General features: G+C 40.4%; 1 protein-coding gene across 1 annotated transcript in view; it reads right to left on the reverse strand.

The window, feature by feature from the left end:
- Positions 1–3,990: 3,990 nt before the first annotated feature.
- RP1 (RP1 axonemal microtubule associated) overlaps positions 3,991–24,333 on the reverse strand; it is a gene marked incomplete at its 5' end in the record, with an annotated part of 312,243 nt that continues 291,900 nt past the window's right edge. The window contains 11 exons of the mRNA XM_084619857.1: positions 3,991–4,072; positions 5,946–6,021; positions 10,151–10,229; positions 12,036–12,324; positions 12,533–12,611; positions 14,337–14,412; positions 14,557–14,711; positions 18,403–18,625; positions 19,539–19,717; positions 20,031–20,090; positions 21,595–21,793. Coding sequence (XP_084475983.1) covers positions 4,018–4,072; positions 5,946–6,021; positions 10,151–10,229; positions 12,036–12,324; positions 12,533–12,611; positions 14,337–14,412; positions 14,557–14,711; positions 18,403–18,625; positions 19,539–19,717; positions 20,031–20,090; positions 21,595–21,793 — 1,470 coding nt within the window. The 3' untranslated portion in view covers positions 3,991–4,017. The remainder of the gene's footprint in view (positions 4,073–5,945; positions 6,022–10,150; positions 10,230–12,035; positions 12,325–12,532; positions 12,612–14,336; positions 14,413–14,556; positions 14,712–18,402; positions 18,626–19,538; positions 19,718–20,030; positions 20,091–21,594; positions 21,794–24,333) is intronic.

Raw genomic sequence — 24,333 nt, forward strand, 5'->3', positions numbered from 1 at the left:
TGTAGCTCACAAAAGCTTATGCTCAAATAAATTGGTTAGTCTCTAAGGTGACACAAGTACTCCTTTTCTTTTTGTATACTATGAGTTGCCTGTTTCACTGAGAAAGGGTCCCCTTTGTTCTCTAAGACGTATCTTTTAAAATACTACCCTCCCTTTTTCTCCTCCCGCAGCAGGTATAAATGTTTCGACGCGGCCCCTATCTACTGTGTCCCATAGGCTGGTCCAGATTAGAAGGTGGAAAAAAAGAACTCGGGACGACATGTTTGCCGAGCTCATGCAGTCCTCCCGCACTGATAGGGCCCAGTTGAATGCGTGGAGGCAAACAATTGTGGAGTCGCGTAAAGACCACAGACTGCCACTGCATAACCGCCCTTCCTCCTCCCCAAGTTCCATAGCCTCCTCACCCAGATGCCCAAGAACACGGGGAGTGAGAGGGGGAGGCTACAGGGACCCACACAGTCAACCTCAGAGGATTGCACAAGCAGCAGAAAGCTGGCATATCCTAAATTTTGAATAGGTTTCTGGACTTGTCCTTCCCTCCTCCTCCGCTCCCTAACCCAATACCCCCACCCTCCCCCATCTAGCTTCTGATTTCTCTCAATGTTTTGTGCAACAAATAATAAAGAATGGTTTTTAAACAATTGTGACTTTATTTCCTTTCATATATATAGGGGGCGGGTAACTTTAAGAGAAACAAACACAACTGTCACACTTTACCCTGGCCAGTCGTGGAACTGCCTTTCAAAGCTTCTCTGATGTGCAGCGCGCCCTGCTGCACTCTTCTAATCACCCTGTTATCTGTCTGTGCAAAACTGGCCACCAGGCAAGTTGCCTCAACCTCCCCCCTGCCATAAATGTCTCCCCCTTACTCTCACAGATATTGTGGAGCACACAACAAGTAGCAATTACAATTGGAATATCGGTTGTGCTGAGATCTAACTGAGTCAGTAAACTGCACCAGCAGGCTTTCAAAAGTCCAAAGGCACATTCTACCCCCATTCTGCACTTCCTCAGCCTACAGTTGAACTGCTCCTTACTACTGTCCAGGGTTCCTATGTATGGCTTCAGGAGCCATGGCATTAAGGGATAGGCTGGGTGCCCGAGGATACCTATAGGCATTTCAATATCCCCAAAAGTAATTTTCTGGTCTGGGAAGTAAGTTCCTTCCTGCAGCTGTTCAAACAGACCAGAGTTCCTGAAGATGCGAGCGTCATGCACCTTTCCCGGCCATCCCACGCTGATGTCAGTGAAAAGTCCCTTGTGATCCACCAGTGCTTGCAGCACCATAGAAAAGGACCCCTTGCGGTTTATATACTGGCCACCCCGGTGTTCCGGGGCCAAGATAGGGATATGCGTTCCATCAATCGTCCCGCCACAGTTAGGGAACCCCAGTGCAATAAAGCCATTCACAATGGTCTGCACATTTCCCAAAGTTACTACCCTTGATAGCAGCAGCTCAGTGATTGCATTGGCTACTTGCAGCACAGCAGCCCCCACAGTAGATTTGCCGACTCCAAACTGATTCCCGACTGACTGGTAGCTGTCGGGCTTTGCAAACTTCCACAGGGCTATGGCCACTTGCTTCTCAACTGTGAGGGCTGCTCTCATTTTAGTGTCTTTGTGCTTCAGGGCAGGGGACAGCAAGTCACAAAGTTCCATGAAAGTGGCCCTATGCATACGGAAGTTTCTTAGCCACTGGGAATCACCCCATACCTGCGACACTATGCGGTTCCACCAGTCTGTGCTTGTTTGCCGGGCCCAGAATCGGCGTTCCATGGCATGAACCTGGCCCAGCACCACCATGATCTCCCAATCGCCACATGCCGTGCTTCTAGAAACGTCTGTGTCCATGTCCTCATCACTATCGTAATTGCTCTGTCGTCATTTCCTTGCCCAGTTTTGCAGGTACTGCACACACTGCTGGATAATGCAGACAACATGCAGAAGCGCGGAAGCGCAGCATTAGCGGGAGAGCAGAGTTGGCGATGGAAGCTGTGCTGCTCGGTTCACGATGGCCGAGCAGCGCTGGCAGCGGAAGCGTTCCATGGGGGAGAGAAAGAGTAGATAGTAGAGATTACATAGGAAGATGAGAGGAAATCAGAGGTGGATTCATAGTAGCAGGACAGCAGCAGTGCACCGTCTGATGAAAGCAGTATGGCGTCTGCACGCCAAAAAGGCATGAAACGATTGTCTGCCGTAGCTTTCATGAAGGGAGGAGCGACTGACGACACACACCCAGAAACACCTGTGAGAATGTTTTTGCCCCGTCATGCACTGGGAGCTTAACCCAGAATTCCAATGGGCGGCGGGGACTGCAGGAACTGTGGGATAGCTACTCGGAGTGCACTGCTCCAACATTCAATGCTAGCCTTGGTACTGTGGGCGCACTCGGCCGAATTCACGCACTTTAGTGGGGACACAGAAGACCGAATGTATAAAATAGCTTCTGAAAATTCGAACAGAATAATTTCCAAAATAATTTCATACTGTAGATATACCCTGAGCCACTGCCTATGTTACCATGGACTACACTGCTGTTTTTAGTGTGCTAGTATAATCTCCACAAACTCCAACAGCAGGCAGGATTGAACCAGGGACCTCTGGAGCTTAGTGCATGAGCCTCTACCACATGAGCTAAAAGCCAAGTAGCTATTAGTTAAGGCTGTAGAGCAAACTCATTAATTTCTCTGGTTTCAGAGTAGCAGCCGTGTTAGTCTGTATCCGCAAAAAGAAAAGGAGGACTTGTGGCACCTTAGAGACTAACCAATTTATTTGAGCATGAGCTTTCATGAGCTACAGCTCACTTCATCGGATGCATGCCGTGGTATTTTTTTCTTTTATTAATTTCTCTCTCTCTCTAAGTGGTCTCAGTGCCACTAGATGGGACAGAGCACCACACCCAGGAAGTGTGTTGGGTTACACTAGCTTAAGCGGAGCTAGCATGTCTGTCTACCCATTCTGGGAAGCATGCTCTCAGCTGTAGTGTAGACATACCCAAAGTTTAGGAGTGTTCAGAGCCAGGATTTGGGGTTGACCTTCAAAAAGGAAGGGGCACCTTGCAAAATTCACATCTAGAACTGGGTTTGTATTTTGATCAAGTAGTGTTCAATTCATGATTTTGTTTTAGGCCCATCTCTTCTATGAACTCTAGAAGCACCAACACTAGTCAAGTCAAAATAAACAGATAGTGAGTTCGTAAATAACAACATATTCAGCCATAAATGAATTATTTATTATTATTATTTTGAGCATGTGGCAATTCAGAATTGTGGGAAAGGGAAGGTGTTAAGATTTTTCTCTGACAGCAGTTAAAAGCCAGAAAGAGGATGTAATGACTATTACTAATGACAGCTGATGGAAATTCTCTTGTAGGTTTCTCAGTAGGTAGAGCCTTGGGATCTAAATGTTCCTGGATCAGTATTCTCCAAAAGATTATGCATCAAATGTCAATGGGAGGCCTGCACACACAGGGAGAACTAAATAATGGGTGTGAATTATTCAGTGAAGATAGAGCCAAGAGGTCAATTTTTTCCATGGGTTTAGTATTGTGGAGGTGCAGTAATGGGACACAAAATGCATGGTGGTATGAAAGAGGTGTACGTTTTGTTTAAAAAGTGATGAGAAAATATAAATTTTAATAAATATTGATCCTGAAACAGATTTTACGCAAGTATTAACTATGATTAACACACTTACACAAATCACCAAACAAAAATTGTTTTCCTAAATGCTACTACATATACCACATCCTGTGAATGCATGTATCAAATTCAGAAAACCATGGTGTAGCTCTAAATTTCTGCTTTATTTACAGTTCAATTGTGCAAAACTGTTAAGAATTCCTAGTAGGGTTGCAATGTGTTGTTCACATTAGACCTGTTTAATCTCCACTGATGTTTTTAATCTATTGTTTTGACAGTTCTCCATAATAATTACAGTACCTTCATCATTATAAAATACAAATAAAACAAATCAGCATGAATCTGAAGAAGCAGCATATTCACTGTGAATCCTAGATTATACATAAAGCTGCACTACAGTGCGTCCATCATTTTCATCCTCAGCAAGCCACCTTTAAGGAAAAATATAAAAAACCCTAATTGGTACATTAGGTACAGTATATCTGAAACCCAACAAACAGACAAGGAGTAAGGGCCTGCTTCTGCTCCTTCTGATTTCAATGAGAAATTTGGCATTGACTTTAACAGGAGCAGAAGTGAGCCAAAAGAATAAAAGCACTGTATAGATAAGCTATAAATGGATGATTTCACTGAGTGGCACAAATCTTGGTCATTTTAGATTAAGAAAAAATATTTTAATAGATTATTGTATATCATATCATATTCCTAGGGCTAAGAATGATACTATTTAAATCTGATGCCTCTTTATTGGCCCCCCACCCTGATTTCCACAGTAGCCCAGTTCTTCTCCAATAAAGCCAGTGGAAGCTTTACCACTGACTTCAGTGGAAACCGGACTGGATCCAAAGTTAAAATGTACAGATGAAATACTAATGTTAATACATACTACTTTATAGGTAGCAATTTTTGTCTTCAAAAAGCTTTAAAAATAACTAAGACTTTCAACCCTTCTGTGAAGTATGTTGGATGGGCTAGATTCTCTTGGGTGATCTGGCCCCTTTGTTGCTCTGGTATAGCAAAGGGGCTGGAATTCCCTGGGGGCAAAAAAGGGGTGTTACCAGCTGCTGAGGAGACAATTAATCACCAGTTACTGGTGCAGCTGTGTCAGGGAGTAGAATGAGACTTGGCTGGAGTGCTATTAAGTGCCTTCTAATATTGGCTGGTGTAATGGCCCCTGGGAGCCACAGACGTGACTCTGCTGTAAAATGTCAGGGCCAACGCCAACCTCAGAATCAGGACTCTACAATCAGCCCAGTAGATGATGGACACAGTCAGAACCTGGTCCTATACCTATATACATAATCCATCCATGTTTCTTTAGTACACCCATCACCATGGTATCTTGTTTTATATAAGGAATAACTGGAAAAGAGAGAGTAAGGCTAACCTTTTTACAAGGCTCCACTAATTTTGGATGCTCAACTTGAGACACCTAGGACTTTTTCACAACTACTGTGAACTCACAACTCCAGCCAAAGTCAATGGGAGTTACAGGTGCTCAACACTTCTGATAATTAGACCCTAGAAGTCTGACGCTAAATATCCAAAAGACCAAGACATCTAAAATCACAGGATATGTTGAATTTTTTGGCCTTAGTGACTTGCCCAAGTTCACAGAAGTATTTAGAGTCAGGATCAGAATCGGACTTTCTTGGCTCCCAGACCTGTTTTTGGACCACTACATTATAACCCTCTCTCTAAAACGAGGAAACTTGTCTAATTTTTATACTTCTTTGTTCTGAGACTACATTAAAATGATATTTTGCATCTTAAAAAGGAGGAACACAAACATAAATCTTTACTCGTGTTTGTTTCTGTTGTTTAATTTGAAGCTCTACAAAAATGCTAAGAATTCAGTGTATTGCAGGGAATATCACACTAAAGATATCACTCAGTTATAATTTCAATTCTGAGAAACAAGTGTATGGCTTCAATTTATCTGGCGCATATTTATGAATAGCTGTAAATTACCAGTATGTTCATTAATAGTTAAGGTTTAGGATGGGTTTCTGCTTGTACAGTACTAGTCTTAACCAATCCCTTCACCGCTTTTTCAGATCAACCCCCAAATTAGTTTTATGATTCTCTGTGTGTCCCACTTGCATGAAAAAGCCTTCCTTTTAGCTTTAACCTTGTATGGCTAAATAAATCTCATGGCCCCTCTTCTAAACGGATAAATAGACCCTGAAACTGAATGTTTTTAAAAAAAGCAATTGTGAAAATATAAAGTATAGTTTGCAGTATATGTTATTAAGAAAATAGCATTCCAGATAATGAAGACATTTAATGTGTTGGCTTACAGACCTGCTGCAGTTGAAGCAATACACTTCATTTGTAGATGCATCTGTGATTTCTACTTTTTCCAGAAACCAGCCACTTGCTATAGAAGGGAAAAAAGAGAGCAAGCAGACATTTAATGTAACTCAAATGCAAACAAAGTATAGAAAAAAAGTTTCATTTTCCAGTCCTCCTGTGATTCAGCACCATCACATGTATCCAATATAAATAACAAAACTGAAACACAGATAATCCAAGTTATTACCAACTCTTCTTCATTTTTAAAGAACATTCCCTTGATGTTTTTGACAGAAAATAAAAAGGTAAGCTTTGATTACATCTAAAATCATTTTTTTCAGCACTGAAAGGAGCAGTTAGTAAGTTAAATGAAGCAGAGTGCACAGCCATATGGCACAAATTCTTGAAATTAGATTTTGCTGGTTTTTTCCAGTGTGAAATGTTATCTAAGAACATACTACATGGCTAATGTAGTTTGATCTACATTGGCTGCCAAAGTAATAATAAAAAAAACTGAGAGAATTTATAAGTAGAAACAGTCCTTAAGGAAATACAATGCTCTTAATAAAGCAATGGGAAAACAAGGCTTTTTGGCTGTTTTTTTTTTTTCTTTTTAATGAATTTATTTAGATTTGTGCAAACTAACTGGCGAGTATGAATGTTAGGTCCAATTCAGAAAATCACCCTATTCAGGAGAACACTCAAAGATGTGGTTAACTTTAAGCATGTGCATAAGTTCCACTGAAGTCTATGGAACTTCAGTGGAGGCCTATAGCAACAGAAGGCAATTAAGGAGTTCGTGATCTTTGGAGGTGAAGAACTCTACACATCAGACTTTGAACAAACATCTTTCAAGTTTTCATTACGGAAGTTTTCATCTTTAAACAAATTGGTGCCTTTTGGGAATGTTTTGCCAAATTGAGAAATATCTGTGGTCCTGCTCCACAGTTGGCTTATGCCACAGAGCTCCTTGTTTCATTTAATATTACAGTGTGAACACTGTTTTTACTGTAGTGAATACACCATTACTGTCTTGATGTTTGTTCTTTAGAAGTTGGGTTTGACTGTAGAAGTATTTCATGTATGCACTTGGAAGCCAAATAGAAAAAATACTATTATTTGTTGAAATTGTATGTGGGTGTCTCTGTGCATAATTTGTATGTTTTGGGAATAAGATACAATTTTATAATCCTTTAATTTGATTTGCAGAACCATGGACAGGAGTATAAAACAGGACAAAAAATCCTTCACAAAATATTTTACAGCATCTCACCTATTTGCATAAAAAGGTCAAAGCTTGCTAAAGTTTCTTATTGCTCATGAATGGTTATTAACTGATAATTATGTAGAACCTAGGATATAAGGATGCCCACATTCTCAGTCTCCAGTTCCCAAGAGTCACTTATAGAGACAGTGAAGTACTTTTGGTACTCTTCTAATTACATCTTCTGAATTGTTTCATATATCACAGACACTACTCATAAGATCTGACATTTCATGGAAATCTCTGTGACTCATGCACATTATTAGTGATTATTAAAAATCTCTCTCTCTCTCTCACACACACAAACACACACACCCCCTTAACAAACACAAAGGAAGGCCTTGCCGCTGTCCTGAAGAGTTTACAGTCTAGGGCTTTACTGTGACCCAGGGAACTCTAACTGACTTCAGTGAGAGTTCCATGCTTGGGGGGCTTGTTGAATTTGGGCCTATATTAGACAACAATAACAAATGTAAAACAGAACACTGTGTGGCATTTATGTTAAAGGAGAGTGTGGGGGTTACAGATAATGTGTAGCAGAAAGGAAGTGTTCTCTTTGGGGTAGGAACAGTCTTTTTGTTCTGTGTTTGTACAGCGCCTAGCACAATGGGGTCCTGTGCCAGGCCTGGGGCTCCTATACACTATGGTAATATATGTAATAATAATAAACATAAGTGTTGCTTGAAGAGAGTTTTAGGGAGAGATTTGAAGGACAAAGTGAGGGAGTTAGGTGGGATGGCAACACAGCGACTGTTCAGAGCATAGGAGTCAGCACTATTGAATGTGGCGTAAGGACAGAGAGAGGAAAGATAGTCTTGTTGTGGAGGTGCTGGACTGGGATTCAGAAGACGTGGATTCAATTCCTGGCTCTGCTATGGACTTCTGTGTGACCCTCTGTGAATTTCCCAGGACCTTAGTTCCCCATCTGTAAAATGAGGATAATAATCCTTCCTTTCCTTTGCCAGACTTGTCTATTTACACTGAATTATTTAAGAAAGGAATAATTTCTTACTATGTGTGTGTATTCAGCACCGAGCACAATAGTACCCCAAGTTCTGTTGGAGTCGCTAAGCGCCACTGTAACATTATGATTATTCGCAAAAAGAAAAGGAGTACTTGTGGCACCTTAGAGACTAACCAATTTATTTGAGCATGAGCTTTCGTGAGCTACAGCTCACTTCATCGGATGCATGCCGTGGAAACTGCAGCAGACTTTATTTATACACAGAGAATATGAAAAAATACCTCCTCCCACCCCACTGTCCTGCTGGTAATAGCTTATCTAAAGTGATCATCAGGTGGGCCATTTCCAGCACAAATCCAGGTTTTCTGTGAGAAAACCTGGATTTGTGCTGGAAATGGCCCACCTTAATTATGCACATTGTAGGGAGAATGGTCACTTTGGATGAGCTATTACCAGCAGGATAGTGAGTTTGTGTGTGTGGTTTTTGGGAGGGGGTGAGGGGGTGAGAGAATCTGGATTTGTGCAGGAAATGGCCCAACTTTATTATCATGCACATTGTGTAAAGAGTTGTCACTTTGGATGGGCTATCACCAGCAGGAGAGTGAATTTGTGTGGGGGGGTGGAGGGTGAGAAAACCTGGATTTGTGCTGGAAATGGCCCACCTGATGATCACTTTAGATAAGCTATTACCAACAGGACAGTGGGGTGGGAGGAGGTATTTTTTCATATTCTCTGTGTATAAATAAAGTCTGCTGCAGTTTCCACGGCATGCATCCGATGAAGTGAGCTGTAGCTCACGAAAGCTCATGCTCAAATAAATTGGTTAGTCTCTAAGGTGCCACAAGTACTCCTTTTCTTTTTGCGAATACAGACTAACACGGCTGTTACTCTGAAACCTGTCATTATGATTATTATTATTAATATTAAATAAAAAGGAGTATTAAGATGAAAGGTTGAGGGAGAGAATAAACAGCAGGAGGGGGAGTACTGGGATTTTATTTATTATAGATATTTTAATAGATACTTTCTTTAAAAATTCCAAATTAGCCATCAGCTCACTTTGATGAACAATCACTGCAAAGTTTCTAGGTCATACAGCTTCCAAAAGATAATGATACAGTGTTGTGTGAGTTGTGACAAAGTAAGCAAAAAATTGTCCAACCTTGGAGTCAGCAGGACCTGCCATCATCACAGATTTGTCAGTACTTCCTAGTTATGATAAACTTGTGACCTCTTCTAATGGCCCACGTTGTCAAATAAATGTGAATTTTATTTGGCTTTTTAATTAAAGCATTGGGATCAATATCAATTGATTTTTGTCACATCAGATAGGGGAGTTTTAGCTGAGTGATCTGACCAGAATATCTCAGATTTCTTAGATTCAAGCTATAGGTTGTTCTCTGATTCCAATTTTATATTTCTAGTGTACTTTTTTTTTCACTATGACTGTTAACTAAAACAATATAAGTTCAAGACAGTATATCCTGGGAGTATTACTTCTTTTGCTTTGTTAACGTCTGGTCTTAAGGAATACTAATGTTGCATAGTTAAGTATGGCTTGGTGTTCTCTCTCTGGTGCTACATGTTGTCTTCAATTCAAACTTCTAAACAAACCAATTCTTACAGTCTCTCTCTTTGATTTTTTTAGATAATGCACCAAAATATACAAATGTTTCAATCTAGTCTTTACTTTTAGGGCTCAATCCTGCAGTATTTAGTAGGAGTTTGGGGTGAATAATGACTGCAGGATCAGACCTTGAGAGATGCAGAAGTATGCCAATGTGATAGGTTTCTTTTATAAACCATGGGCTAGATCCTCAGCTAGTGTAAATTAGTGTGACTCCATTGCTACATGGATTTACTCCAGCTAAGGAGCAAGCTCTATATCAGTTGCAATGAGTTTACAGGCATTTCCAAATGTCAGGCAGATCCTTAAAATCTATATTCTGCTTACAAACATATTGAAAACGTATAGAAAGTACTTACCAAATCCTTTCCCATCATGGCCAATTTCAATTGAACGCAGGCTTCCTAACCTTTTTGTTTTAATCCTGAATATGTCAGACTTCAAAATTGAAAAAGAGGCAGCTATTAAAATATAATAAGTCAAAGTCTGTAAAGTAGCATGCTTGCCTAGCTCAGTTTTGAGACCGTTCAAATGTAGCCGAATGGAAGAAAACTAGATGGCTGACAATCTAACTGCATTACTACTAATGCAGGTCTTTTGGTATAGGCTTTGTGTTGCTAGTCTTCCTTCAGTTTAACATGAAAGATGTACTACTCAAGTTATATTCGAATGATTCTTACCCTTTTATTGGTTTCCACACACAAGAGAGATGTTTCTGCTTGGTACATTATGAATTGCCAAGCAGATAAAGTAATAAGACCTTTTATTATTTTTGGTTTATGAGACACAAACATGCCTCTGAGAATATAAAGATAAGTGATTTTTATTCTGTTTACTGTCAGACCTCTCAAATGCTCCACATTTTGGTTCAAAATACGTGTTTGTTTCACAGGAAGGAGAAACAGCAACTTTTCCCATTTCGGCATTTCTCCAAGAAATCAAAAGGTGACCCTGGCACCCATCTTCAGGGAATGCAGTTGGATTGCTCCAAGGTTTTCCCTCTATCTGCCCCCATGTCCCAGGGGACCATGAGAAGCTGGTGAATGTTAGAATCTGCTTGCTCCTGCAGATTTAGTTTCTCTATGCTCCTTCTGCCTGCAGCAACCCCTTTTCCCACCTCCACTAACCCTCTGCCCATGGAGGATGCCATATGGGTGAAGATCCACCAGAAGACATTGGCAGGCAGCAGGGCCAGAGCTACTCAGGACAACTGTAAGTGAAGAAGGTCTTGGAATGTTTGGGAGTTCAGCTACAGAGTATGAGATAATGATTTAGGACTCGAGTAAAATACCCAGACTAGACTCAGTCATCACCTGTCAAGAGTCATTAAGGAGAAAATCGGAGGAGGGAAGATAGTCTATTTCCTGTTTCATGGGAAACTCCAAGGCCAAGCGTGATCAGCATGACACCACCAAACAGTTCAAGGTAGCCTTGGGTGGACAACAGGATCTATGCTTATGTGGTATTTGCCAATGTAATGTGTTAAACAAAGGTGGTGGGGGGAGAGAGGAAAGAATATTTTATTCATGTATTTGGTCATGATGCAGATACTTTGTGGCTATGACATGACATGGATTTTCAGCTTACTGTAGCCAAGCACCTGACAATGTCCTGGAGTAGAAGGACATCAGACTCTGACCGGAATGCCTGCTGTCCTTTTATCTGGTTATGTGGCTGCACCACATTTGTGGCTGACAGGACTCTTTACAGTGCCAGCTTCCATGACAAATTTGAATGCTGGAATTTAGTAGGGTAGTATACTTCCACCCAGTATGCAAATGCAAGCACTAGTGTTCCAGGTTTGCACAGAAGCAACACACACACAAACACACTTTGTATTTGCATGATGCCTGTAGAACAGTGGGTTCATTCAGATGCCACAGCAATGGGCCTAAGAAACAGAAAGGCCCCAGAGGCACTTAGAGTCACTAGAAGTAAGAGATTCTTCACTTCTATTAGAATAGAAGTCCTGTAATAGCTACTTTATCACATGATCATTCTGGTGAGAAGGTTAAAATGTAGGATTGTGTTTGTTTTGGTGGTTTGATGAGATTTTTTTTGGAGACTTTATCAAGGATGTAATATACAATTTCTAGCCAAACACTTAAAGATGGCTGGGCTCATGTCTCATGTAGTGACTTGGAAAACAACAGGAGGCTGCAGTTCCTTAAAAGTCCTGACCATGAATGACCTGTCCAATCTGGAGACAAACACATCATATAACATAGACTCTGCAGTGCTTACCTTTCCTCTTTCAAAAGGATCTTGATGCTGCAGTGGTTTAGTGAGCTGAACTAATTCAGATGAGTCCTCATCCCCAAATAAAATTACATGCACATTGGCATCCGTTCCTGCTCCCTTCTTGTCACCAGTATACACTTTAATTATGTAGTCTACCAGACTTGTCGGAGGGCTTTTTTCCTTATTTAAAGCATGATCTATTTCATTTTTGAGTTTAAGTCCTTCCCTGCTAACAAAAGATACTGGGATCTCTCTCCTTATTTCAGGTTCCTGGGCATCCAGAGAGAACACTCTGCAAGGCAAAACCATATACAGTAAAGTGAAACAGTAGTATATGTTAAGTTAGAAAAATATGAATTTCTATCTGAATGCTAAAGAGAGGCTCTAGCATGGATATTTTTGCTAAATACCCAGCAATTAACATACTATGTAACAAAAGTCGCTTTTGATCAATTGCCTGATTGATGTTTTTAAGATTAGCTTAAAAAGACCTAGCTTACTCATTCACTTCAAATATGTAGACAGGTTCTTGTTTTAGTGCTTCCTTCAAATGTAAAGTTTTAACATCCAGTTTGCAGTCTACAAACAGAAAAAATAAAATTAAGATACTCAATTGTACAGCCAGGATTTATGTGGAATCTGGCAATGATATAGTTACAGTATTCTTATTATACTAAAAAATATAGTTTCTTGGTCAATCAAAATACAACTAAAGTGCCCGCTTCACAAGTTTTGCACCATTATAGCTTCCCCTATTGAAATGCTCTAATTGCAGGATTTCCATTCTAAAGGTCAACTTTCAAGTTTAGGGCAAGATTGTTCTCTGATCCTAGGCAGATTTGAAAAAGCATCAGGCCCTCCTCATCCCCTGGATAGGCCATGCAGGTCTGACTCTGAGCATGACTGGGTGGTGATGGGGGAGCAAGAGCTGTGCATCTGATACTCTCCCTGCACATAGTGGTTGAGGAGAGCTCCCTCGTATAACAGCTAGAGGTATTGGCCAGACAGGAAGGGTGAAAATGAGCTGCATCCCAAAAAGGGATGTTGCAACTTACTTCCCACCCAGCACGAAAGGGGAGAAGAGGAAGGATTGAACTCTGAGTCACAATTCCTTCCCACTGCAGCTACATAATGCCCATTATTCAGGCTGAGTTTATTGGCTCTATTTAGCTTTTAATGATTAAAATATATTTTCCTCCCTTTGCCCTAGCTCGGTAAACTAGGAATCCCAACAGCTTTAATGATCTTAATAAGGCCACTAAGCACTTAGTCCATGGATGATTTTATAAACATCGTCCAAGGAAGATGATAAACTTGAGGGACCAATTTGACCACCCTTACTCATGGCAGTTATTACTTTACTACATGAGTAGTCCCTCTGAAATCAGTGATACTACTATAAATCAGTAAGGGTGGCAGAATCTGGTCATACTTAAGCTTGACACTGCCTCTCTGAAGTGTGTATTACAGCACACATTTAACTGATGAGAGATTTCAATCCTTTTGTGCAAGATCACAGTGGCTGTCAGGAATAAAACCCAAGAGTCCACACAGACAGTTTACTCATTAACTTCTAGACAGTCTGACTCCTTCAAAATGAAAAATAAATTAGACAGATAATTATGAAAAATAAAGTCTCCCCAGAATCTTGCATTGCCAAACAGTATTTTCAGACATGCTTGGAAAAACCTTCTTTCTCTTGTTTTGCCTGTTACCCTTTGACACAGTTTTAGTGGACACATTCAGTGATTTAGAACAGTCAGTCCCATGGATGCTCTGAGCTGTTCAACAACTTTTATTATTGAGATGAAATGCAAAACAGAAGTGTTGAACCAAAAAGTAGTTCACTGCATTAGTAATCATTAATAATACCTTGCTCTGAACCCCAGTGAGTGGTCAGCAGAGCTGGGAATATAAATAAAAAGTACTGAATCCTTGTACTAACCATTAGACAGACAGTGCTCCCCTCCCTATATTTTCATGAGCTATATTTAATATTTTCCTAAATAATTTACTGGGATAACAGAGAATTTGCTTCATTTTCTTTTCTTGGGAAAGGAAATAGTTTACTTCCTTGATGCAATCAACTATGTGGTCTTTAATTCCTTGGATTTTAGCTAGTCAAGACCTAGATCTTTGCCATGTCAGATTAGAACCTAATAATAGCCAGAAGAAATCATTATGGACCTGATCTCACAGTCTGTGCACAGTAACCCATTACCTTAAATAGGAGTTTTGCCTGTGCAAAGACTGCAGGATCAGGCTCTTTGGGGATATCAGTTGTATCTGGCAAAAGTAACTTACTTGTTTTGCTGCTGATGGAGAGGACAACTTTATGCAGTTCTCCCAGGTCAACAGCATCCATTTGAGCTGTAAATGACTGCAAAAAACATTATCCAATGATACAATCATAAGATATATTCAATACACTATGTTATAAAGGAAGAAAAGAAACAAAGATTACAAATAGAATATAAATGAATGAACTTAAGGAGAAATTTTCCATAACTTTGAAAGGAAATACCTCATTGTCCTCTCCTTGCTGGAGATTCTGCAATGGCCAGCCAAGGATTCTGTCTCCTGTGTCACCATTGATTCCACACACACACACAGTCACAAGTACTACATTCCTCTTGTTCAAAACATTGCTGGAAAACACTGTTACATGATATGTAATCACTGCAAGATCAAAAGGAGAGACATCCTGTCACTACCACAAAACAACTTTCCATAGGTATTTAACATTGCAGCAACGTACAGTCTGCTGAAATAAGACAATTCAAAAATTGATAGAGATAACAAAATAGTGAAGCAATCAAACTGTTTCCAGTTTTTTTCTTAATGTTATTCTGCAACTCCCTTTGACAAACATTAGCAATTGTCATAAATCCACAAATGAATGGTCTGCAACTTTTGGTTAAAACAGTGGACCCCATGAGTTTAATTTGCCTTTTCACATGGTTAAGGACAACACCCACATTCTGGAATGAATAAATAGCTCCTTTTTACCTGGGAAATACATAACGAGTAAAAAAAAGTCAATGAGATTCAGGCTCCTAAGTCACTTGGGCACTTTCGAAATTTTGACTGAATGTGGTTTGGGCCTTGGATATAGTCAGCATGGACAGTACCTGAGTACATTTTAAACTGTTTGAAGTTTATGGACCAGATTCTCAACTGGTGTAAATTAACAAAGGTCCATTGAAATCAAAGTGGCTATGTCAAGTTACACCAGCTGAGGATCTGGCCCTATCCATTTACATTTTCTTAACAGAACTAAATTATCTTAAAGTACTGGATATTCAACTCTCTTCAACTTTCAATCACATTGTTTGCTGCTGCTCCTGCACTACTGGAGAAGCAGATGCATCTTGTTCTTCCAAAAAGCTTTTGTAGTTTCGGGGTAATAGCTCAGACTCATCAACCCCCTTCAGCCTGCTGGCACAGAGTGGCCACCTACATCCTTTGAAAGGCAAAGAAGCTATCCAGGTTCAGGATGACCAGAAAGCATGTTGTTTCCACTGATAGTCTCTATGTCTAGTGAACACTAAAACGTGCAGGGTTCACTATATGAACCAAACTTTGCACAGGTCACACAGACCTAGCTTCACACCTGGTATACAGGGGCCATCTTTAGTGGTGAGGAAGTAGCTCTTGTTCCATGCCGAATGGATAGCAGCATCCCCTCAGAAGACTATATCAGTGGTGTAGGATTTCATAATCCCATTTTATAACATGTATCCCTTTTAACAATACAACATATAATTTAAACAATTTGAAATAACTGTAATATCTTCAAAGTTTAGTTGATCTGATGCTATACTTATGGTTCCAGAACTGTCATTTATCCTCATTAGTTATACTATAGTCAAAACAATATTAATTGGATTAATTAATTACTTAATTAGCAATGTGACAATTAGCCACTTTTTTTTTTTCGGGTGCAGGAATACCTGTGTACTTCCCCATCTCACCCACAGACCAAAGTGGTGGGAGGAGCACAGCTGGGTTTAAAATGGAAACCAAGAGTTGATGTTAACTATGGAGCTGAACCAACCACTTAGTCATCAGATCTGTTATTCAGGCAGGAAGGAAGGGAGAGCAAGAGACACAAAGAACGTATGCAATAGGGAGGGAGGAGCATGAGCAGCCTTCTAAGGGGAGCAATGTGAGCAAAAAACCTGACCTCAAGACTGAGCTTGATACATTTATGGAGGGAATGGTATGATGAGAGTGCCTACAATGGCATACGGCCGATCTGCGACTGCTAGTAGCAAATATCCCCAATGGCTGCTGAAGGGACACAAGATGGGGAGAGCTCTGAGTCACTATAGAGAATTCTTGCCTGGTGTCTGGCTGTTGGGTCTTTCCCACATGCTCATGGTCCAACTGACTGCCACATTTGGGGTCAGGAAGGAATTTTCCCCTGGGTCAGATGATCAGAGACCCTGGGGTTATTTTTGCCTTTGTCTGCAGCATGGAGCATGGGTCACTTGCAGTTTTAAATTAGTGTAAATGGTGGATTCTCTGTAACTTGAAGTCTTTAAATCATGATTTGAAGATATCAGTACCTCAGCCAGAGGTCAGACTAAGTGATCATGATGGTCCCTTCTGGCCTTAAAGTTTATGAGTCTATGATTTAAAAATATGGCAGAGATGCAGGGCTGTTTTGCACAATAAATTCTGTATAACTTTGTGCATCAAGGATCACTTTGAACTCCACATGTGCTACCTGTTGTGGAGCTGTTTAAAGCACTCTTGGACATAAAAAGGGAAAGACTTGGGGGGAAATGTGCCTCATGCTATACGGCCTTTCTGCTCCACTGTGATTACAAAATATATTTACAAATCCCTCCTTGCAGATTTCCGAGGCATATGCAGAAACAGATAAATACAAATGTGATGCAGTCCTTACCTGGAGAGTTATCAAACAATATGTTCTCAAAAGAGAGTAGTAAATATTATATACACACATAGAACATACACTATTTTATATAATAGTAATAATATACCTTTTATGACACATCAGAAGGGCTCAACGTGCTTTACAAAGGAGGTTAGTGTCATTATGTTACAGATGGGGAAACTGAGGCACTGAGCAGTGACATGAGTTGCCCAAGGTCACCCAGCACACCAGAGGCAGAGCTGGGAACAGAACCAAAGTCTCCAAAGTCCCACTCCAGTGCTCTCTACTCATAATTCCACACTGCCTGACTGTGTGTGTATATACACTTGTGTGTTTTAGCAATTAGTCTCTTCCATGAGGCACACCTGAGTGCCTAGATATTTTTAATAACCATTTGGATTCTGTGTATAAAAGGTGAAAACAATAGACCTTATTCTGCATTCCTGCAGAGAGCTCTGAGAAGTATGAATTCTGATTCCCAATTCTGGCATTTAAGCGTTTAGTGCTAGACAAAGCATTCAAGAAAAAGAACATGATCATACTGAGATTACTCACTTAAAGTTAGGCGTGCCTCTGAGCACCTTGCTGAATCATGGGCATAAGGGCGAATAAGGTCAATGGAAGGACTAGCACTGAATTCAATAGGCTTTGGACCAGGTTCTTAGTGAGTGGACTCAGTGTCCACACTCAAATGAATGGATGCTCTTCTGAGTAAGAACTAAACACAAACTGATTAAATATTAAATAAAAAAAATTATTTGGCCTGTTTTGCCAAGGGTATATTCTGATAAATACTAAATCTGAGGAAGAGCTCTGTGTAGTTCAAAAGGTTACCAATAAAAGTTAGTTCTATAAAAGATACTACATCACTTACCTTGTGTCTCTCATATCCTGGGACCTACAACAACACTGCAAACATTTGATTTTGTGTCATTTGGGATTGTACAGATACTTACTATCTCACTTGTAAAAATATGAAAGAGTGAAAAGACTGTTTCAGATTAAAAGATCCCTTCTGCTTTGCTAAAACAAAGATGGTGTCTATAAGACAAATTTTGAGCTAATTTTTAACAAGCATAATTATCTGGACTGTACAAGCATAAGAAAAATAAAATCACTTGTTCGAAGGTGAGCTATAATAAGTAGTGTTGTTAGCACCACCAGCAGCAGAACAAACAGAGGAGAAAAAAAGAAAGGAACATTTCCTAATGCTGTTCTATATGACTCACAACGTTCATAGACAATAAATAAAAATATATTTCCACTGCATACTTTATAGTACAGAAATTAAGAGAAGTGAATAATATTTTCCCTAACAGATATATTTTGAATTCTGATCTAGATTTTATTAAATGTTAAATGAAGACAATAAAATATCCTGCTTTGATAAAGATTTCGGTTGTATTATTAGAACTTGTTAACCTTCTGGACCATTCTACCTCTTTAATATAGATTTATACCTACCAGAAAGTGCTGCTTTTAATGGCCACTCTACAGGGAGCTCAATCCATCTGTCTCCATTAAGAGAAGAAGAAAGTGTTTTATTTATAGAGAGACTAAAGGTATCCAGGGTTGCTGTGTTCTGCATTTTAAAGTGATGAAGAGACAACTGGGATGTGTTATTTCCCAAACTCTGAAGCCCAAATCTCACTTTATAAAGCATCCCTAGGTCAGATGGGAAATGTACCTAGGGAGTAACAAAACAAAAAGTTAACATCCAGAATGATAAAAAAAATCATTTTTTCAAAAGCTCTCAGCATTGGCTTAATTCTGCTCCCACTGAAGTCAACGGCAAAACTCCCAGTAAGTTCAAAGGCAGCGGAGATCAGACAACAGCGAGTGCTTTCTGAAATCCCATATTTATCCTTTAGTATTAGGGTGACCATACATCCCGTTTTGGCCAGGACAGTCCCTTTTTTAAGCCCTGTCCTGACTTTTTTGGCAAATGGGACAAATGCCCACTTTTGTCAAAAAAGTGTGGTGTGGTGTGGAGGAACATGCTGGGGGGTGGTGTGGGGATGGGGGAGCGGAGATGCCAGCCCCATGCAGGGGGGAGGTTGGGCTGGAGGTCGGAGGAGGAAGGGTTCCACTGCATGTGGGATCGGCAGGGTTAGAGTGATCAGTGGCAGTTGGGGGCACCTTTGGCGAGTAGCTGGGGCCAGCTCCATGAGGGAGCCATCAGGCAAGCAGCTGGGGCCAGCCCCATGCGGGGGTACTTGGGGCTGGCCCCGCACGGTGTCTCATTTTTCCTTTGGGAAATATGGTCACCCTATTTAGTGGTGTTCCTTATATGCTAATAAGAAATCAGTCCAGACTCAAATTCAAATTACATACTGTACTGTCTATTAAATGTAAATGTTTAATGTTAATACAAATTGCTTGGATATGCATAATTAATTCTGAGTAATTGTTGACAAAGAATATGCTTTATAACCATGAGCTATGAGAGTACAAAAGAAACACAAATTAATTATGGTATTCAAGTTAAAGGTCAAATTCTGCTCTTCTTGAATACCCAAAGGGATGTCAAATTGTTCTCTATTTTAAAGCAATTTCAGAAGAGATGCTAAAAAGGTAAGGAAATGTATATATATTATTACATCAGATGTTACTTGATCCTCAGCTTGATGGCCCACTTTATTTGCCATGGAAATTGGGTTTGACTTGCCATTGCTTCCATAAAAAACCATGATCAATTTAGAAATATTCTTCACTGACTTTTCAAATTCTTCTGTTGTTTCTTCACAGAGTTTTGTGAAATAAATTCTCCATGTGCCTTCTGAACAAATGAAATAAGGAACATGATGAAGGAAAGACAGATTATAAATGTTTTTCCTTTCATATGTTCACCAACAGAGCCAAAATAAAATTTACAAACAGGTACATTTATTTTCATTTTAATTGGGTATCAAAATTATTTAGCCGTACTTTGACCAACTAATAATGCACGTATATTTTTATTTCTTAATATTACACAGAGGATAACATTGCCAGCACTGGTAAACATAATTACAAGTTTGTGATGAAAAAGCTCCCATATAATCATTTTTAAATTGGTGAATACAATATTGGGTCTGGGGCATCAGATCTACCTGATTTCATTTGCTGTTTTTTTAACGGCAAGACAGCTGTGCTCCTCCTCTCCTGAATTTCTAGTTGAAAGAAGATTGAAAACCAAATTAATGCTTTTGTAAAACAGTGTCTAAATTATAATGAATGTCTGTATTCATCTATGATGAAGCAGTTGACTGAGCACTGTTTTAGTTAGATTAAAGATTTGACTAGGAAGAGTGCAATGAGATTTTCTACTTCATCTTCTTTTATATACTGTTCCGTATAATGAACTGGGCCAAAACCAAACACAATATTATGAATGGTTGTGATCCAGACAATTTTTTTTCATTTTTAAATAATTCATACTTTGTTTATACAAATTCTGCTACCAGTGATTTGGGTGTGTCTGCACAGATCAGATATTTTTAAAGTTGATCTAACAGACTAATTCTGCTCCCACTGAAATCAACTCTCACTAACATCAGTGGGAATGGATCAGATCATAAGTCATTAATTAGAGATAAAGGCCTGAACCAAAGCTCACTGAAGTCAATGGAAAGCCTCCTACTGATGTCAATAGGCTTTGGATCAGACATAAAATATTTTCTTCTGTGAAACCAAGGAAAGACATTTGTGTTCCTATAGAAGTTCAACAATATCCATTCTTTGACTCCATTTATAACATTATGCAATCTTGAAGATACTAAATTATTCCTTATTATATTTTGCCAAGAATGTTTCAATTTTTTTTTCAGAGCAAAAGTTCAAGCAGCTCACGTATTATTGGCTGTTATAAAGGTAACATTTTGTTTCCTTTTATTTCTAGAATCAGAAGGCTGGAGGATTAGGGATGATCCAACAAAGGAAATATATTGTCATGGTACTCTGTTACAACAAATTAATAATAGCCTTTGGGCCAAATTCTGCTATGGCCAATGCAGCTGTGGTGCCTGTTGTGGCTTCTGCTAGAGTACTGCTGTCAGCGGGGACAAGATATTTCATTGTAGACTAAGGGACCATTTATGGAGTGTACTTTACTGCTTTTCTGAACAGGAGCATAATATGACTGAACCTGTCTCTGGCTAGAGACATGCTCTCTACACCCATATTCTATATCGTGAAAATGTGCTCTCTGTTAGACAGCCATCTTGAATACTACAGAGACATTCTCCTCTTCTACTTGAATGCAGTGGGGACAACTATATAACCCTATCCTTCTTGCTTGGCAAAACAGCAGAGGGCAGGATTTAAACATCATGCGAATGTAGGCAGCGACCTTTAAAAACATTATCCTGTCATAAGGGACAAAATATAACTGGTACTTGGGGAGACAGCAAGTTACAGAGAGTGGACCGGATTTTGTTCTCATTTGCCTCAATATAAATCTGGACTAACAGAGGAGAAATTAGCATCCTGTAAAACACTGGATTATCAAACAGTATTAAAACTGAACAGTTTCAGAGATTGTCGTTCTTGCTTAATTACAATGAGATACTAAAGTATCTGATACTATGACTTGTTATGGGAAGAGAAAGTGTAACTGCATTTGGCAGTTTTGAATTAGTTTCTTAGTAAATAATATATTTATAAAATAATATTTACCTGTAGCTTTTAGAGCTACTGAGGCAGATTTTTTCCCATCTTTTAGCCATGTTTGAGCCATAAACAGTGTCTTTGTCCCAGCAAATGTTGGCTCGTGCACAATAATCTTCTCCAGCTGCCAGTCACAGCCTTTTCCTTTATCTACAACCAACTCCTGCAGAGACCCAACATCTACTGCTTCCACCCGGAAAACATCCACCTGAAACAAGCAAAGTCAACAAATAAGCGAGTATGGAACCAGAGGCACCAATGTGAAATACACTGAAACAGAACAGCGAGTCAGGCGAAAGTGAGAGGAGACTGAGGCACAGCATCTTCAGGCTAATTCAGTAAAATACAAACCGAATCTGAGATGACAGGGCTTAAAAAAGCCAAACTTGTGCAAGGAGCAAGAGCACCATGTGTGTTTTGTCTAATCTACTGTGTGCCCACAAGGGCGGGGGGGAAGCGGGGGGAGAGATACCAGCGAAAGGATGACACTCAGGCCTGAGAATAGTAAACGGTGCTTTATTGAAGGAAGAATTTACGGTCCAATCTGCGCGGGGAGCCCCTAGGATGCGTGGAGGGGCTGCAGGGGACTCTGGCTGTTCGGGACAGCTGACCAGGCAGGACTCTGCCGGGGGGGGCGTCCTCTGCGGTGTTATATTCTTCGTGCTTATCTCGGGGTTACATGGGGTCAACAGCTGGTTACATTCTTACATATATAATTTATGCTTGTGATATAACCTGACTTGTTTACAGGCAAAAAATATGCTGAGCTATGCTACAGTATCTTTTGGCAGGGTCTGCCGGATAAAGTTCACTGAAACTGCCTGCATCCTCTGCTTACATCCAGTCACGTACTCAGTCCACCACTTAGCTCCTCGCCAATCTTCTGCAACCCCCTTGCCCCTGCATACTGCTAAAACACCTCCGCTTTCCCAGGCACATCATTCGGATGCCTAATATTGCTCACGGCTAAGATTTTCTCCTCAAACCTCTAACAATATTTTCTAGAGGTGCAATTTAAAAAAATGTCTAGCTGTGGGCAAAACACACCCCAAGATTCACAGTGTGGAGAAGAAAAGGTAGGGCTGGGGGATAGGAGTAGTGGAAATAAACGCCTTTGGGGTGGGGTTATCTTACCCAGGGAGGAAAGTATATTCAGCTTGTAGTAACTGGTGTTCTTTGAGATGTATTGCCCCTATCTGTGGCGCACTATTAGGTTGTGCATACGCTCTATGCGATCAGGACTGAGGAATTTTTCTTAGTAGCGTGCATTTGGTCCACATATGCATCCCTCTCTCCTCGTGCTCACACTCACGGAGTAAAGGGGGCTGCCAGACCTCCATCATTTCAGTTCCTTTTTCTCGACTAGGCCACACTAAGGGAACCGAGGCAGTGGGAAATGAGGATGGGTAGTGCACTAGACATAGGGATAATACATCTTAAACAACTTTACTTACTACAAAAAGTGCAACCTTTCCCTCTTCTTCAAGTGCTCATCCCCATGTGTAGTGCACTTCAAATGATTCACAAGCAGCGTCCGTCCTGAGGAGGGGGGTGCCTGGAATTCTATATCACTACAGATTGCAGAACTGCCCTGCCCAGGGAAGCATAGAAGCCATCTGCATGTACCAGGGCATAGCATCTGGTGAAGATGTGCATGAAGCCTCAGGTTGCTGCTCTGCAGAAGTTAACGATAAGTACATTCTTAAAGGAGGCTGATGAACTGGGTGGTTTCCCTAGTCACAGTCCAGCCCCACTCTCATGAACTTCTCCATGAGGAATCTTCTGAGCCAAAACTCTCTCAACTGCTTGGTCCTCCTCAGGAATGATCTGCTGATATTGCACCCGGAAGGGGCATAGTCTTACCCAGGCAGTACAAATAGGCCTCATGATCATTCACTACCATGAAGGGCTTCTGACAGTCCACACAGCTCTTGAAGCCAGGGATCACTGGCATGCTCTTCTTGCTGCCAGTGGAGAACACAGGGCAGGAGAAATGGGGACTGCTCTCCTACCCCAAAGGGGGGGGGGGGATGAGGAACCAAGCCCTAACAATCTGTCCCAATAAGTTAGACCAAAGTAACTACAACTAACTAAATTTTTAACTATTTACAGAGAAAGGGCAAAGAAGTTACTACAGATACTGAGTGTCTGTTCCAGACCACGAGAGGTAAGAAGGAACTGAAATGGTGGTGGTCCAGCAGCCCTTTTATAAACCTTGGTGTGGAGCACAAGGAGAGCAGTGGCCCATGGGTGGACCAAATGGTCACTGCTAAGAAAAATTCTCTGGTCCTGGGCATATGGATCGCATGCACAACCTCAAGTGCACTACACAGAGAGACAAGCACTTGAAGAAGAATAAATGTACCAAACAGCCACACTTCGAGACTTTCTCTATAGAAACTGTGCAAGAGGAGTGGGAGTTGGTGAGCTCATCATCACTGGATGATGGTTTCTTGGCCAACACATATTCAGAAGGCTGTTGATTCTGAGGGAGTTATTCATAAACTCAGAGCCAAATGAACCTTGGTGTCCCCTGTTATGCATTATTAATTAAGAGAGGCATATAACAAATTTCATTTGGCAAATGACTCACTTCCCTCATTACTTTCAAACCTTTGTTTATGGGACAAGACCAAATTTATAAAATATATGTTGAAAAATACAGCCCTGATCTTGGAAACACTTATGCACATGCTTAACAGTGAGCATATGTGTAGTCCCATTGAAATTACACGCGGAAGTGTTTGC

The sequence above is a fragment of the Lepidochelys olivacea genome (genome assembly GCF_965140295.1).
Source record: "Lepidochelys olivacea isolate rLepOli2 genome assembly, chromosome: 2".
Lineage (NCBI taxonomy): Eukaryota > Metazoa > Chordata > Testudines > Cheloniidae > Lepidochelys > Lepidochelys olivacea.